Source organism: Carlito syrichta, unplaced genomic scaffold, assembly GCF_000164805.1.
Source record: "Carlito syrichta isolate Samal-C Ts95f unplaced genomic scaffold, Tarsius_syrichta-2.0.1 Scaffold311810, whole genome shotgun sequence".
Classification (NCBI taxonomy): Eukaryota; Metazoa; Chordata; class Mammalia; order Primates; family Tarsiidae; genus Carlito; species Carlito syrichta.
Genome location: NW_007255906.1, coordinates 348512 through 362779, shown reverse-complemented (window position 1 = coordinate 362779; position 14268 = coordinate 348512). Strand labels below are relative to the sequence as shown.

Genomic DNA, 14268 nt, shown 5'->3' with positions numbered 1-14268 from the left:
CAGCCTCCCAAAGGCGCGGGATTACAGGCTGAGCCACCGAGCCCGGCTAATTTTTTTAAAAATGTTTTTGTAGAATCTTGTTATGTTGCCCAGAATGATCTCAGACTCCTGGCCTCAAGCCATTCTCCCACCTCAGCCTCCCAAAGTGCTGGGATTACAGATGTGAGCCACCTCGCCCAGCCTCAGATGATCTTTTCCATCTACCCACTGCTTGGCCCCTGTGATGAGTGGGTGGGTTGAGAGAGGCTCCTGACACACAAGGCACTGACAGGCTAATTTCCTGCCTCAGTGGTAAAGGTCAACATGCTAACCACCCTCCTCCATGAAACAGTGACAAATACAACACAAAGAATGCCACAGCCAAGCTCCTGGACCCCAGTCCCCACAAAGTTCCTCTCCTCGGCCTCTCTCTCCAAGCTGAACTTCATCTCTTGTGACCCTCTTAGTGAGTCAAAACCTCCTCTCCCAGGCCTTAGCCTAAGCTATTTCTTCTGCTAGAAATCCCTTCCTTTCTCTACCTAACAAAGTTATCTGCAGCTCAGCCACCACCTCCTCCAGGAAGTACCCCCAGATCCTTAATCTGCACTCTAGTATCTCCCCAGCCCTGGCTCCCGCTGGCATTTACCCCACCAAGGTCTTTCTCTCCTGGACTGTACAGTTAGGTTTTGACCTAACTGTACAGTGGCCCACCACTGACCCTCCTCCCCCAGGAACTCCCTGGGGGCAGGAAAGGAGAACCCCAGGACTCTGGGCCCCAGCTCAGGGTTCCCCGCCCAGGCCCTGAAGGCACCCACTCACCAGCCGCCTGGATATCCTTTACAATCTGCGCTGTGAGGCTCCCATTGTAGAAGGCCTGGGCGCCCTCGAGGGCCAGCTTCTCGTAGGTGTCAGCCAGTCGTGGCAGGGTCAGCCACTCCCCCTCCCGAAGCACCTTTCCATTCCGGCAGAATACCTCACTGGGGCAGCGGGGAGGGGCGGGGAGCTCACGTGAGGCAGCAGGTAGGCAGACAACCAGACCACTCCCCACACCCACCCACACGGGGGAAGGAGAACAAAGTACAATCAGTGCGTGTCCACAGCAGGATGGCCCTGTCACTCTGGCCAATTCAGCCCGTGCTTCCTAGTGTTTCCTGCCACTTGGAACACATGGCAGCTCATAGTGTTCACTGGGGCCCCAGCTCAGGATGTGTCACCATCCCCGGTGCCCTCCATCAGCGCAGGCTCCCGAAGGCAGAGGGCAGCTCCACCAGTCACTCAGGGCCCACAGACTGCCCTGCCCTGGTGGCTGTGCTACAGACATACCACAGGACAGGCTGCTGCTCAATGACCGCCCGCTTGTTTTCCAAGGCTGCCGCCAAGCCCTTGCCCACAGGGAAGCCCTGGCGGGCCAGCTGGATGCTGGGCTGGAAGAGGCGACCCCAGGGCAGTCTCCCATGGCGCTGGTGTGCTAGCTCATAGCCGCGGATCTCCCCGGGCACTGCCACCGAAAGCCCACCTGGGGAGAGAGCACCAGGGTGAGTAGCCCTGAGCAGGGGACAATATTCCCTGACCTGCTTTACAGACAAGGCCAGAGAGGCTTAGAAGAACAGGGATTTTTTCTTTTAAATGAAGTCTCGCTATGTTGCCCAAGCTGGTCTCAAACTCCTGGACTCAAGCCATCCTCCTGCCCCAGACTCCCAAATAGGTGGGATTATAGGCATGAGCCACCACGCTTGGCATAAAGGGATTTTTAAGATCATATCTGAGCTTGGCAGGCAGCAGCACAAATGGCCCAGGGAGGTGAGGAGGGTACAGCAGGGGTAGATGGCAGCTTGTGTGCTGGGTTTTGCTGTCCCAGGATTAGATTTCTGTCTCCACAGGTGCCTCCATGTCTGCAATCTCGTACCAGGCCTATGGATGCACAGTGAGACTGGGGAGAGCCACACTCACTCCCATCTCTCAGTCTGCAGCACCCCCAGCCACAAGGCCTCCTGTCCTGCAAGACTCATGGGCTCCACGAGAACCTGCCAGAGCAAGACCAGCTCCTGCCCTGCCCCAGCTTATACCCAGGCCACCCTCAAAGCTCAGCTGGTCCCAAAAAAGCCCCCTACCTTCCTCTTTTCCACTGTCCTGGAAGCCAGATCTGAGTCTGGCTCAGACTCCCTGCCCTTCTCTCGACCTCGGTTTCCCCATCTGACCATAACAAATTTTGCTTTCCAGTTCTGACTCCAACAAGGCTACTGGAAAAAGATCCTTGGGCCTGCTTCCCCACCACACCCTACTGCCCACATGAGCACTTCGGCCTAAGCCAGACACTGACCCTTTGCCCAGAAAGATACAGTCACGTCCTCTGCCCCCAGGCACTCTTCTGCTGTGATCCCTGAGATGACCCGGCCATTTAGTTACTCCCAGGCTTGGCAGCTGTGGCTTCAGAACTGCCTCTCCCACTCCAGAGTCAGGCATGAGATTCCAAGAGCTACACATCTCGAAATGTCTGACACCAGCACATGCCTCCCACCTTACAACTAGATGGGAAAAATAGGCTCTCATGTTTGATAGCAGGTTAGGGTGACTACAATTAGCAAAAATGTTTTGTATATTTCAAAGTAACTAGAAGAGAGGACTTGAAATGTTTCCACCACATGGAAGTGATAAACTGTCAAGGATACCCTGACTCGATCATTACACGATCTATGCATGCACCCATAAATACAGAAAATATTATGCATCAATAAAAGAAGAAGAAATCCTCTCTTGACCTCAGGCCCCTCAAACTCTAACGCTCCCTGACCCGCCCAGCTCACCGGCGACTCCCACGCTGCCAGACCCAGCGCCTCCTCTCAGCCTGGTTCTCCAAAGCCATCTGCCTGCTCCCACTGGCTCCCTTGAGTCTCCTCTGCCTGCCACCCTGGTTCCTGCCCCTCTCTCTCCTCTGTCTTTGCTCACTCTCCTGGTGATCCCAGATCAGAGCTTCCGCCTCCATTTATGCACTGACAACTCCCAAGTTTGCCCTCTGGCCAGGACTACTTCCCAATTGCCAGACCCAAGTGCCTACCTTCCCACTCAAAAAAGCCATCTCAAATTTAACTTCGCCAGGTGCAGTGGCTCACACATGTAATCCCAGCACTTTGGGAGGCAGAGGCAAGAGGATTGCCTGAGCCCAGGGGTTCGAGACCAGGCTAGGCAACTTGGCGAGACCTCATCTCTACAATAAATCAAAAAATTAGCTGGGCATGGTAGTGTGTGCCTGTGGTTCCAGCTACTTGGAAGGCTGAGACAGAAGGATCGCCTGAGCCCAGCAGGTGGAGGCTACGGTGACCCTAAGTGTGCCACTGGACTCCAGCTTGGGTAACAGACTGAAAAAAAAAACGCAAAAAACTCAACATGTCCAAAACCTTGGGTGTCTGCCCAGACCTGCTTCCTGACAGCCCTGCCTGTCTCTGTCAGGTACAGACAAAAGACCCTGGAGTCCTCCGGGACTCCCCACTCAACCCAGCTGCAAATCCGCAGGCCCTACTTCCAAGTGGGTCCTGAACCTGCCACTTCCCACCACCTCTCTGTACCTGGATTATTTCAGTGACCTCCTGACAGGTCGGTCCCCTTGCTCCCTGCACATCACACAGCAATCCAAGGGGTCCTGTTGACCACAGGCCAGACCTGTCCCCTTCCACTCAGCCACTAGGGCCCCCACTCCCTCAGATAAGAGGCAGGGGCTTCACAATGACCTATGAGCCCGGTCTGTTCCCTCTGACCACATCCTCCTCCTCCGGGTCACTTACCGCAGCATCCCTGTGTCCCTGGATCACTCACTCTTCCCCCAAACACCAGGACGGACCCCCACCCTCTGCCTCTGGGTCTCTGCTCAGATGTCCCCTTCCTTGACCAGGCCACCTTCCATAGAGTTCCACCCTCTTGGGTCCCACAGCACAGAGCACACCCATGTTGGCCTTCTCTCTCCTCTCCACCTGGAATGTCACAGATTCTACCTGCTTCTGTGTTTTGCACCCTGGTTTTGGGAACAGTACCTGACACTAAGTCCTGATTAAATAAATGATTCCAAGCATCCCCAGACACCTCTAAGACCCCAGCATTCTCATACTCTAAGCGATTCCATGTCTACACATTGAGTTCCTCAATGAGTAATGAGAAAAACAAGATTCTGTATGTTAGAGAGGACCCCAGAGGGGCCACTCAGAGGGCATCATCCGGGACCTCCTCCCCCATGGTATGGTGAGGGTGCCTTGTCCCCTCTTCACCATCTATTCCTCCAACTTTTATCCCACAATACATTCCACCTGCTTTGAGCAGCACCCTTGGGTGGACACCGGTTTCCCCTCAGCTACCTGGGGAATTTAGGGCCTCCTCTCTACTCGAGGCCAGGTTCAAAAAAGAGAACGCACCCCATACTCTAGGGAGCTAGCCCCACGAATGAATGGATGAATGGGAAAACACAGGGTTTAGACAGCTTGGGTTCCGTTTTAGCTTTATCGTCTCCCGGCTGTGCAGCCTCAGCTGGTTTGCCCGGCCTCTCTGAGCCTCAGCATCCCCACCACCCTCCCTCACCCCCAAGAGTACAGGGAGGAATGGAGCAGGGGGAAGAGCGGCCTAGGGTGCGGGTGGAGCCCTGGGTGGTGAGAGCGGTCATCGGAATGATCCTCGCCGCGTGCTGCCGCAGGGTGGCGCTAAAGGGCCTGAGCAGAAACAACGGAAGCTGCGTCCCTTCACCCTGGTGAGGATGGTGGTGACCATTCGTCACCGGAGGGTGTCGTGGAGCAAAGAGAAGTGGGGGTCCCGGAGCTGCCCCCGGGCCCGGACAGGGCCATGCTCAGGGGCTCTTCCGCTGTGCACCCCAGCCCGGCCGCTTACCCTCCTGAGACTGCTCCGAGCTGTTGAACATGCTGGCAGAGGCCAGCCCGGGGGCCACCTCGCGGGCGTTGATGACCTCGGCTTTTCCTAGGAGAAGAGGCATGCGGGCAGGTGGACCCCCCGCCCGCCCCCCGCGTGAGCCCAGGGCGCCCCCAGCTGTGCCCCCAGCCCACTCTCCTCCCGGGACTCACGTGTGGCACTGTTGTAGATGGTGAGGAACAGACCGCCCCCGATGCCCATGCTGTGGGCATTCATGAGTCCCACGCACAGCAGGGCCGCGATGGCCGCGTCCACCGCCGAGCCGCCGTCCCGCAGGGCGTCCCTGCCAGGCACGTGGGGGTGAGAACCTGCCCCGGCACACCCTGCCGCCTGCCCTCCCGCCTGCCCGGAGGAGGATGGAGGAGGAGTTCCTGCGGGTTCATTTTGTTTGGAGACAGGGCCTCCCCCTGTGACCGGAGCTGGAGCGCAACCCACCGCGCCGTCATAGCTCCCTGCAGCCTCAGGCAACTAGGTTCAAGCGATCCTCCTATCTCAGCCTCCTGAGTACCACACCCAGGAAGTTTTTGTTTTTTAAAGACTTCTCAGTTTCCTCTTTTTCAAGCAAGCCAACGCACATGGCTTCTATAGCTTAAGAAAAAGGAAAATTGCCATATTTTAGTAGTCACATTTTTTCTGCTTCTGTCTGTAGGTGGGAACTGATCTTTGTATATAATGTGGGATAGGAGTCCAAAATAGAATAAAACAATGGAGTTTATCAAACAGACTCTTGGAACTGAGAAAAGAAACGTGTTGGGGTCACTATCCCCTTCTCTTGGGGTCACTCTCCCCGTCTCACCTCGCCAGAGGCTACTGAGAGGGACCAAGCAAAGAACAGACAGTTCCATGAACATTGGACACCCCTTGTCCAGGCAGCCTGTTTACAGGCGGGGAAACAGCCTCAAGTGTTGCCCAGGTCCACTCTCATGGCTGTCCTCCAGGACTCATTCCCCATGCCGCCCCAGGCCTGTCCTGCTCACCTCCCAATCTCGGAGCAGTGCTTGGCATCCGCAGCCACAGCTGCCCTGGGGTACACATGGTGGTCAGGCTTCTCCCTGGAGGCTGAGGGCAGCCACAGGCAGAGGCCCACGACCACCAGCACCAGCACCACGGCCAGCAGGCCCAGCACCACAAACCGCTTCTTCATGGCTCTGCCGTGGGGGGAGCAGGGTCAGGCTCAGCCTCAGGCACTCCCCAGCCCCTCCCCCACAGGGCACAGTCTAAAGTCAGGCCTCAGAAACGCAGCCCGGTGTCTCCTTCCAGCTTCCCAGAACACGTACAGGCTGTCCAGCCCCCAGACCTTTGCCCAGGTCATTCCCTCTGCCAGGAGTTCCAGGCCTCACCTCTGCCCTCCTAAATCCTCCCTGCTTATCATTATGGCTCATCCTGCGAAGGACCCCATCTCCAGCAGGAGCCCCTCCTGGAAGTCCCCAAATGTCACATACCCCGCCTTCCGCAGGGCCCTGTCTACCTCCTCACAGTGGACCTCCACCACTTAGCAGGTGGTACCGGACTGGCCTGATTCTTCCAGTGTCCTCCACCTCAGCTCAGAGCCTGGCACTGTATGGGGTCCCCCAAGTACCCACACACACACCAGACTGTGGGGTTTAGCTTCTATGGTGCCCTTAAAGGGAGCACCCCAGAGTCTTCTCCTGAAATCAGCGGATCAGCTGCCAATGGGTCGGGACTTACCGTCCAGCAGCAGATGGGAGCCCCAAGCTTTGCCTGGGGAGGTGGCCACAAAAAACAGGAGGCTTTGGCTGAAATGGCTGGTGAAATAACTGGGGCCTCCCTCACGCTCTGCAGTAGTCTGTGGCCCCAGAATCTTCTCCAGAGACTCTTTAACCAGGCAGCCTCCTGGTTCTCCTGAAAGTGAAGAGGGTGTACTTGAAGCACTCCCAGCCCAGCCCTTTCTGGGGGGGAGCTCAGTGTGACCCTCCCTGCCAGCTGCTTTCTCTGCATCCAGGTGAACTCTGGAGCCAAAAGGCTGTCAAGCTGCGCACGCGTGTCTGTGAATTCTCTCTGACTGCACCTGAGAGACAAGGCTTTGCGTGAGTAGGGCGGGGAGGGGGTGGGCATTCCCCCACAAGGCAAGGATTCGGTAGTGAGCATGTCACGTGGCAAAGGGGCCCAGCAGATGGATGAGTCAGGACTCGCCACTCACCTGCTGTGGAGCCTTGGGTAAGTCACGTAACTGTCCAGCTGAGATGACAGTGGCACCTTGCTTGCCTCACCTGCAGGGGCGTCGTGAATTAGGTGGTTGAACTGTGCTCGGGCTCAGGAAATGCTGGCTCTAATGATTACCACGGCTGCTCTGGGGAAGAACCGCCCTCTTCTAGACTCAGTTCCCTCCAAAGGGTCGTGTCCAGCAGCAAGCCCCTCCAGCAAACTCCTGCCTGGGTTTCCTCTGGCTCAGCCTGTCCCTGTTCAGGGAGTCTGAACTCAGAGTCAGACTCATCATCCCAAAGACTCTAGGAATGGAGCCCCTGTGCCCGCTCCACACGCACAGGGGCATTCCAGATGCTAGTGTGACTTGGTGTTCCTGGGGATGATGATGTGACAGCATGTGGTCCCTCATGGTGCATGAGAAAGTACAGAGAGACTCCCGGCCCTCGATACCGAGTCCCAGGGCAGGGGTCCTGGTGGAGGTCACGCAGCAGCCTGCCACCCCTCCCCAGAAGAAGCCAAAGAAGCCCCTCCTCTCCACTGGGACCACCACAGCCTAAAGCCAGCTGCCCTGTTCCTGACCCCTCCCTGGCTCCCGTCTTGCCAGCACCACCTGCCCTCAGTCCTCCGGAAAGTAGTCAGAGGGCTCTGTCCAAAGTGCCAGCCTGGGCCTGCCCTCGCTGCCCTATAAAACAGTCCATGCCCCTCCCTAGGCCTGATGACCCTCTGGGGACTCAGACACCCCCGGCCCTGATGGAAGCCCAGGTCATGGTTAAGGGGTCCTGATGGAGACAGACATGCTGGGAAGTCCAAGGGCCCTCAGGGCCAGGATCAGCTGTGAGCTGCGTCCATTCTCATCAGGTGTGGTAGGGGAGGTTATCCCCCACCCTGGTCAGTCCCCCACCACAGCACAACACAGCCCCTCCACCAAGGAAGCTCCCTAGTTCCATCCACTGGACCAGGTCATGCTGGGCACCTTAAGGGCACGGCCTCATTTCTCCTGGGCTTGGGGCCTGGAGCCAAGCTGCCAGCCATGGCTCCACCAGGTCCACACTCCAGGCTCCGCGGTTCACCCATCTGTCTACCCAAAGGCCCAAATAGATCCCCAAGGGGCAGGGGCTACTCAGTAAGGCTCAGGCTGCCAGGGAGCATGGGGAGGGGAGTGGGCAGCATTGGCCCCATCTCCCCTCCTCCCGGAGCAGGGCAGGAGAGAGGGCTGGCCCAGCCTCCGGCAGGCAGATGTCCCCAGCCTGGCGGAAGACACCCTGCTGGGGGCCCGGGCTTCCATTTCCCGCCCCCCCCCCACCCCCAAGTTCTCTCAAGATCCACTCAAAGAATGTCCAAGCCCAGAGGCCTGACTCTCACCCAAATCAGTGCCAGGAGGGGAAACTGAGGACAGAGAGTGGGTCGGGTACAGTGTTTAGCCTCAAATCCAGAACCCCCTCCTGTGACTCTGGTGGGCTTACCTGAGGCCTGGGGGCAGTGGGGGCCCAGGAGAGCACTTCTCCCTCCTAAGACAGGTCTGGGCTGCACCCGCCAGGGAGGAAGACGCAGACTTGTCCGCCTGGGAAAGTCCCGGCACAGAACTGGCTGCCCCCCCCCGCCTCGCAGGAGTGGCCCAGACCACGCCTGCAGCCCCTGCAGAATTCCTCAGGGAGTCTCCAAATTGGGACTGGGATCTAGGGGTGGGCACCTCCTAGAAGGAGCAGAGGCAGGAAAGGGGCAGGAGGGACCAGAGGACCCATGAGCTTACCTAGTCCCAGAGGGGGCAAGAGGCCAGCTGGGAGGCGCCCAGCATCCCTGGGGGGCAGTTGAAGGCGTCTGCGTAGGGTGGAGGACAGGTGGTCCTCTCACAGAGGTCCAGCCTGGCTGGGAGGACGAGGAGGTTGACGTGACAGCAGCAAGGAGGCGTGGTGACACGGCCTGTCACCAGGTGACTAAAGTTCACGCAGCCCTAGGAGGGCCCTGGGCGGGAGGTGGGAGGTGCTGTAAGCCTAGGAAGGGGCTCCCCCCTCCCAGTCTCAGTTCCCTCCAGAGGGTAACCGAAGGGCTCCCTCCAAAGGGTAAGCCCCTCCAGTGAGCCTCAGTCGGGGCTCCCCTCTGGCTCACCCTGCCCCACCCAGTTCAGAGCATCTGAACTCAGAGCCAGACAGCATCCCAGAGATAATTCCTGAGGCAGGGAGTAGAATGCCCCCTGGCACCAGACCAGAACTAGGGTGTAAGAGGCCTCACCACACCCTGCCACCAGGCGCCAAGGGTGTGTCCCTGGAACATGACCTGGGGTCCCCAGCTTGCAGACCAGCCCCACTGCCCATCTATGAGCATCAGCATCCCAGGCCAAAGAACCACCTGAACAGCCTAGAAAGGCAAGGACCAGAGAGGCCCAGAGCTGGCCCAAGGTCATACAGCCTAGCAGGGCAAGCTTGGCTGCCTGGTACTGGCCCCAAGTTGCTGCATGTCCCTGACCAGGCCACCAAGGAAGTCCAAGCCAGAAGCAGCTGTGGGCCCAGCCCAGGGGAGCTTGGACACTGCTTCCCATTCCCTGGTGGCCTTCATCTGCCAAGGATAAGGGTCAGAGGCTCCCTGAGCCATGGCTCCCTCCCCTGCTCGCTGGTCAGCAGTGCCTGGGCTGCCCAAGATCCCCTGCAGCCTCCATCTGAGGTCCATTCTGTGCCTGAAACACTTAATCCACAGTCATTCTTCAAGACTGCCCCATCAGACAGAAAGAAGTGTGGAGGCCGACCGGGTATTATTGCCTGCCTGAGTCACCCACTGCCCTCAAGCAGGCACTGGACAGAACCCACCACACATTCCACGACTCCAGGATTGGGGTGCTATGACTGAGCCCTTTCCTTGGGTGTTCCTCCCTGCAGGTCAGGATGGACAGGGCAGGAAATGAACGTGGACAGGGCAGGAAAGTCCCATGATCTGTCCCTGAAGGCTGAACACCAAATAGGAACATTAGGGGATTTGGTCCTGCCTGAGTGGCTGCATTCCAGAGCAGTCAGCTGGGAGGGGTCTGCAGTGGAGAGCCCCAGGGCTCTGTCCCCAGCTCTAACCTGCTTAGCAGTTTCCTACCTGCCTGGGCTGGTACAAGACGTGTAGGATGAGCAGTGGCTAGTGGGCAGGAAGAATGTCTGAGTGGACAGAGGATGGCCCAGACCCCAACAGGTGACCCCAACAGGAAAACCCTGGGTTGGGGAAAGTAGGAAGACACCTGCCTACAATAGGGCACAGATGAAACCTGGTAACACCTGCAGGTTCTAGGGAAGGAAAATGTGAGGGAGGCACCTTATCAAAGGCCATATCAACAGAGGTATGACCTACAGAAAGAAGGAGGCTATTCTGCCTTGGTCAACCCTTTTCCACATGCAGAGAGGAGCTAATCTCTAGATAGCAGGAGCTGGGCTAGAGGTCTCCAGACTCCACAGTTCTTGTCCAGGTTCTATAGCTCTCCGTCCCAAGAAATGTGCAAGCCTCACTCACCCAGAGACACTGACTCTGCTGTCAGCACGATTCCCTCTACACACACACACACACACACACACACACACACACACACACACACTGAATCTAGGCTGGACAGAGCAGCGTCCCAGGACGCAGCAGAGAGGGGAGCATGAGGACAGGGCAGACAGAGCAGCCAGCCTGGAGTTCCCCTGTTAATCCTCCAACCCAGCTTGACACTTGTGTCACCGCAACCCCAGAGTCACAAGGGTGAAATTGGGACACAGCCCCAACCCCGATCACAGACAGGAAACTGAGGCTTAAGTAAAAGCCAGTTGCCCAAGGTCAGCCGGTCCCAAGAGGCACATGGGCCTGCAGGTGGGCCCAGGACCACCGCCCTTGGGTGTGGGCAAGTGCAGAATTCTGTGGCTTCCCCAGGCTGCCTGTACCCTGGGCGGGACGCTTCCCACCACCCAGAACCGGGGTAGAATCTGTTTCCTTCACTGCCCACCCTGGAGGCATGAGGCTGAGAATTAGAGAAAATGCCCCTTTGCTAAGACTTGATAACCACTCCCTGCCGGAAACCTGCAGAAACAGCTACGTGTGTGGGGGTGACCGCAAGGTGGTGGTTGCCCCCTGGAGTTGGGCAATGTCCCCTTGCACAAATGACCTGCCCTACCCCCACCCACAGCCACAACCTGAGCCCAGAGAAGGGTCAGCATGGCCCAAGGACACAGTTCCCACAGGCCTCATCTCAGCCCCGGCTGTGTGCTAGAGCTGGCCACCCCCACCCCCATCCTGGCCTCAGTTTCTCCCCGCTGCACACCTCCCCACAAGTCCGCTTCCTGGGAACCACGGCTTCCTCCAGGGCTTCTTCAGAGAAGTCAGGGGGCTCCACCTGGCCCTCCTCTACCCACCCCCACACCTATGGGAGCCAGCCAGAAAGCCAGTCTCAAATCCACTTAATCAGACGAGGAACAGAGCGCCCCCACCCCTCAGACCCAGTCAAAGAACCTGGGGCTCTGCCCACCTGTGTGAGCCCTCTGCAGGATTCGTCCACAGGAGCCTTACCCCCTCACTCCCACTGCAGAGGGTGGAGAAGAAGAAGAGAGACTCCTCTAGGCCACAGTCAGCATATGCAGGGCTGAGGAGGGAACACAGGCCTCCCGACACTTCAGAATCTGGAGGCTTCTCCAGGAAGCAAGGGCTCCAGGGTGACCTCCTGACCGCCTCGGCCCAAGCTGAGCTTCCCCGCCTATGCTGTCCAGCAGCTCAGAGAGGGTGAGCAGTGCTTCTGGGTCACACAGCTCTGGGCACAGCAGGCTCACCTGACTCCAGGGCTGGCCTTCCAGCTGCACACCAAAACTGAGCCAAGTCCCAGTCCCCTGCTGTGACCCAGCTCCTCCCCTCCCTCCCGCTGTGGTCTGGGGTGGGGGAGGCTTTAAAGGCACAGGAGCTGTTCCAGGTGGGACAAGGGCTGGCTCCTGGTCCTATCCCTGGGGCTGTGTGACCTGGGAGGGCTGCGGGTCTCTCTGAGCCCAGCTCGGACTCAAACCCTGAAGGAGCGGCTTGAGTTCTGGGGGCCTTGGTGGGACGGAGTCAGGCTGGGTTTCAGCCAGTCACGTCAAGCCAAAGATTCCCTGGGAGAGAGGAGTCATGGAGCTGGGGTGCAGCCGGATGGCCATGCCGGCGGGGGCTGGGTGTCCAAGCCTCTGAGGCCCCACAAGGTTTGAGGAGCCTAAGTTTCCCCCCACAACTCAGAGCTGGGGGGTGCTCCTCCTGGCTGCCCTTTCCCCACTCTCAGGGCTACAGGTGGGGGTCTAGGAGTTGTCACTCTAAGGACCCTGGTCACCTGGACTGAAGGGGGGTGCATGACCCAGGGGAGTCTTTCCTCCACCCCCAACTTCCAGGACATGAGCAGGCAGGCTGAGGGACAACCCAGGCGGCAGAAGCAGGGGGCGGAGTCCATCCATCATCCCCTCTCTTGCTCTGGCCCATGGAATGAGGTGGGGGTTCCCAAGCCTCTCAGTCCTCAGATGGAGGCTCACACGTGGTCAATAGCCTGTTAGAATCATCACCATTAGCACAGCCGTGGTTAGTGGTGGTCATTCATTCATTCATCCACTCATTCATTCTCCCACCCAATCCTGACCCCTTCAGATTCCCTCACAGAACTCCTACCTGACTGGACATGAGATATTATGGTCAGCCAAGTAGGGAAGCCCTGAAGGAGGGGCAGACACCAGGACTGGGGCCTTGGAAATCCAGCCCCAGCTGAGATTGGCCTGAAGAGGACCCACGTAAACCTGAAGGCCAGGATCTGGAAGCTTCTCCAGGATGTGAGGGCTCCAGGGTGACCTCCTGACTGCCCTGGCCCTTCCTAAGCCCCAAGGTGTCAGGCCTGGAAGAGGAGGTGGCTGAGCTTAGACCTTGAAGGCCAAGCCAGTCTGGACTCTGAGAGCCCAGAGGTGGGTGAATGTGTCACCAGGCTCGGTAACCCATTAACCCTGGCTCACTCATTAAGACCCTGGTGGGTGCCCATTAGCTCCTTGGCTGTTCCAGGAGCCAGGCAGAGGGCAGGGTCCGTGGGAAAAGGGGAGCATTGAGGGGCCACTGGGCAGGGGCCGAGTGAGCTGGGCTCTCTGTGTCCTTGTCCCCTGAGGAGCCTTCTGAGGCCAAGCTGGCCTCCAGCCAGGGGCAGCTGCCAAGATAGCTTGGGAGTGCCCCCCCACCCCAGTGCCTTTCATCTTCTTATCGGCACCAGCAACCCACAGTGCCTCGGGGGCTTGGCCAGACGGGAGGCTCCAGAGGTCGGCCCAGCGGGTGGCTCAGCAACTGGCCTAGCTCCCCCTCTGAGAAATGGGACCATGGTGGCCTCCCGGGACCTGTCCATTTTAAAGGTCTTGGGTCTGCCCTACCTCTAAGTGGGAAAACAAGACACTGGTGGGGCAAGAAAGAAGCTTCCAGCATAGGAAACCGCAGCCTGAGAGGGGAAGGGAACTGCCCAGAGACACTTGGCAGGATAGTGACCCATGGCATGGGGAAGTCCGGGCAAACCACTTCCTACAAGTGGAGTCTCACTGTAGCCTCCACCATGCCCCACCCACTGTCAGGTACAGGAAGCTGACTACATCTGAATCACCTGCAAAGCCTCCAGCCCTGGGTGGGCTACATTGCAAGGCTCGTGGCTGGTGGAATCGTGACATCCCAAGCTGCAGTCATGAGCTTCATAATAAGCAAGCAAGGCAGGTGGGTCCAGGTGCAAGCGACGCATGACCCGTACTCCAGGACCACTGGGACAGCATCTCAGGGCCTCCTGGGAGCCAGAAACCTGGTATCATCCCAGACATTTGTGTCCCCTGGTGTTCTACATCAAGGAGACACTTGGTAAACTGGCCAAACAAAACTAACTTCTAATCCAAGCATCATAGTTTTTGGTTTTTTTTTTTTCAGTCAGGGTCTCATTCTGTTGCCCAGGCTTTAGAATGCATGCTCACAGCCACCACAGCCTCGACCTACTGGGTTCAGAAGATCCTTCCACATCAGCCTTCCAAGTAGCTGGAACCACAGGCGCATGCCACTACACCCTGCTAATTTCTTGATTTATTGTAGCGACGAGGGCTCGCCAAGTTGCCCAGGCTGGTCTCAAACCTCTGGACTCAGGCAATCCTCTCCCCTCTGCCTCCTGGGATTATAGGCATGAGTCACTGCACCCAGCAGCATTTTTTTTTTTTTGAGTTGGAGTCTCACTCTGTCGCCCAGACGAGTGCAGTG

General features: G+C 58.0%; 1 protein-coding gene across 3 annotated transcripts in view; it reads right to left on the bottom strand.

The window, feature by feature from the left end:
- GGT1 (gamma-glutamyltransferase 1) overlaps positions 1-6640 on the bottom strand; it is a 12863-nt gene extending 6223 nt beyond the window's left edge. Inside the window, exons 1-6 of one of the 3 annotated variants that reach the window (XM_008069103.1) lie at positions 6574-6640; positions 5862-6032; positions 5037-5167; positions 4846-4932; positions 1303-1495; positions 799-956 (exon numbers count right to left, since the gene is read on the bottom strand). In XM_008069103.1, the coding sequence (XP_008067294.1) occupies positions 799-956; positions 1303-1495; positions 4846-4932; positions 5037-5167; positions 5862-6028 (736 nt within the window). In that variant the 5' untranslated portion in view covers positions 6029-6032; positions 6574-6640. Of the gene's footprint in view, positions 1-798; positions 972-1302; positions 1496-4845; positions 4933-5036; positions 5168-5861; positions 6033-6573 lie in introns of those variants that run through there. The other 2 variants (XM_021718085.1, XM_021718086.1) reach the window with 2 other exon arrangements.
- Between the last annotated feature and the right edge of the window lie 7628 nt (positions 6641-14268).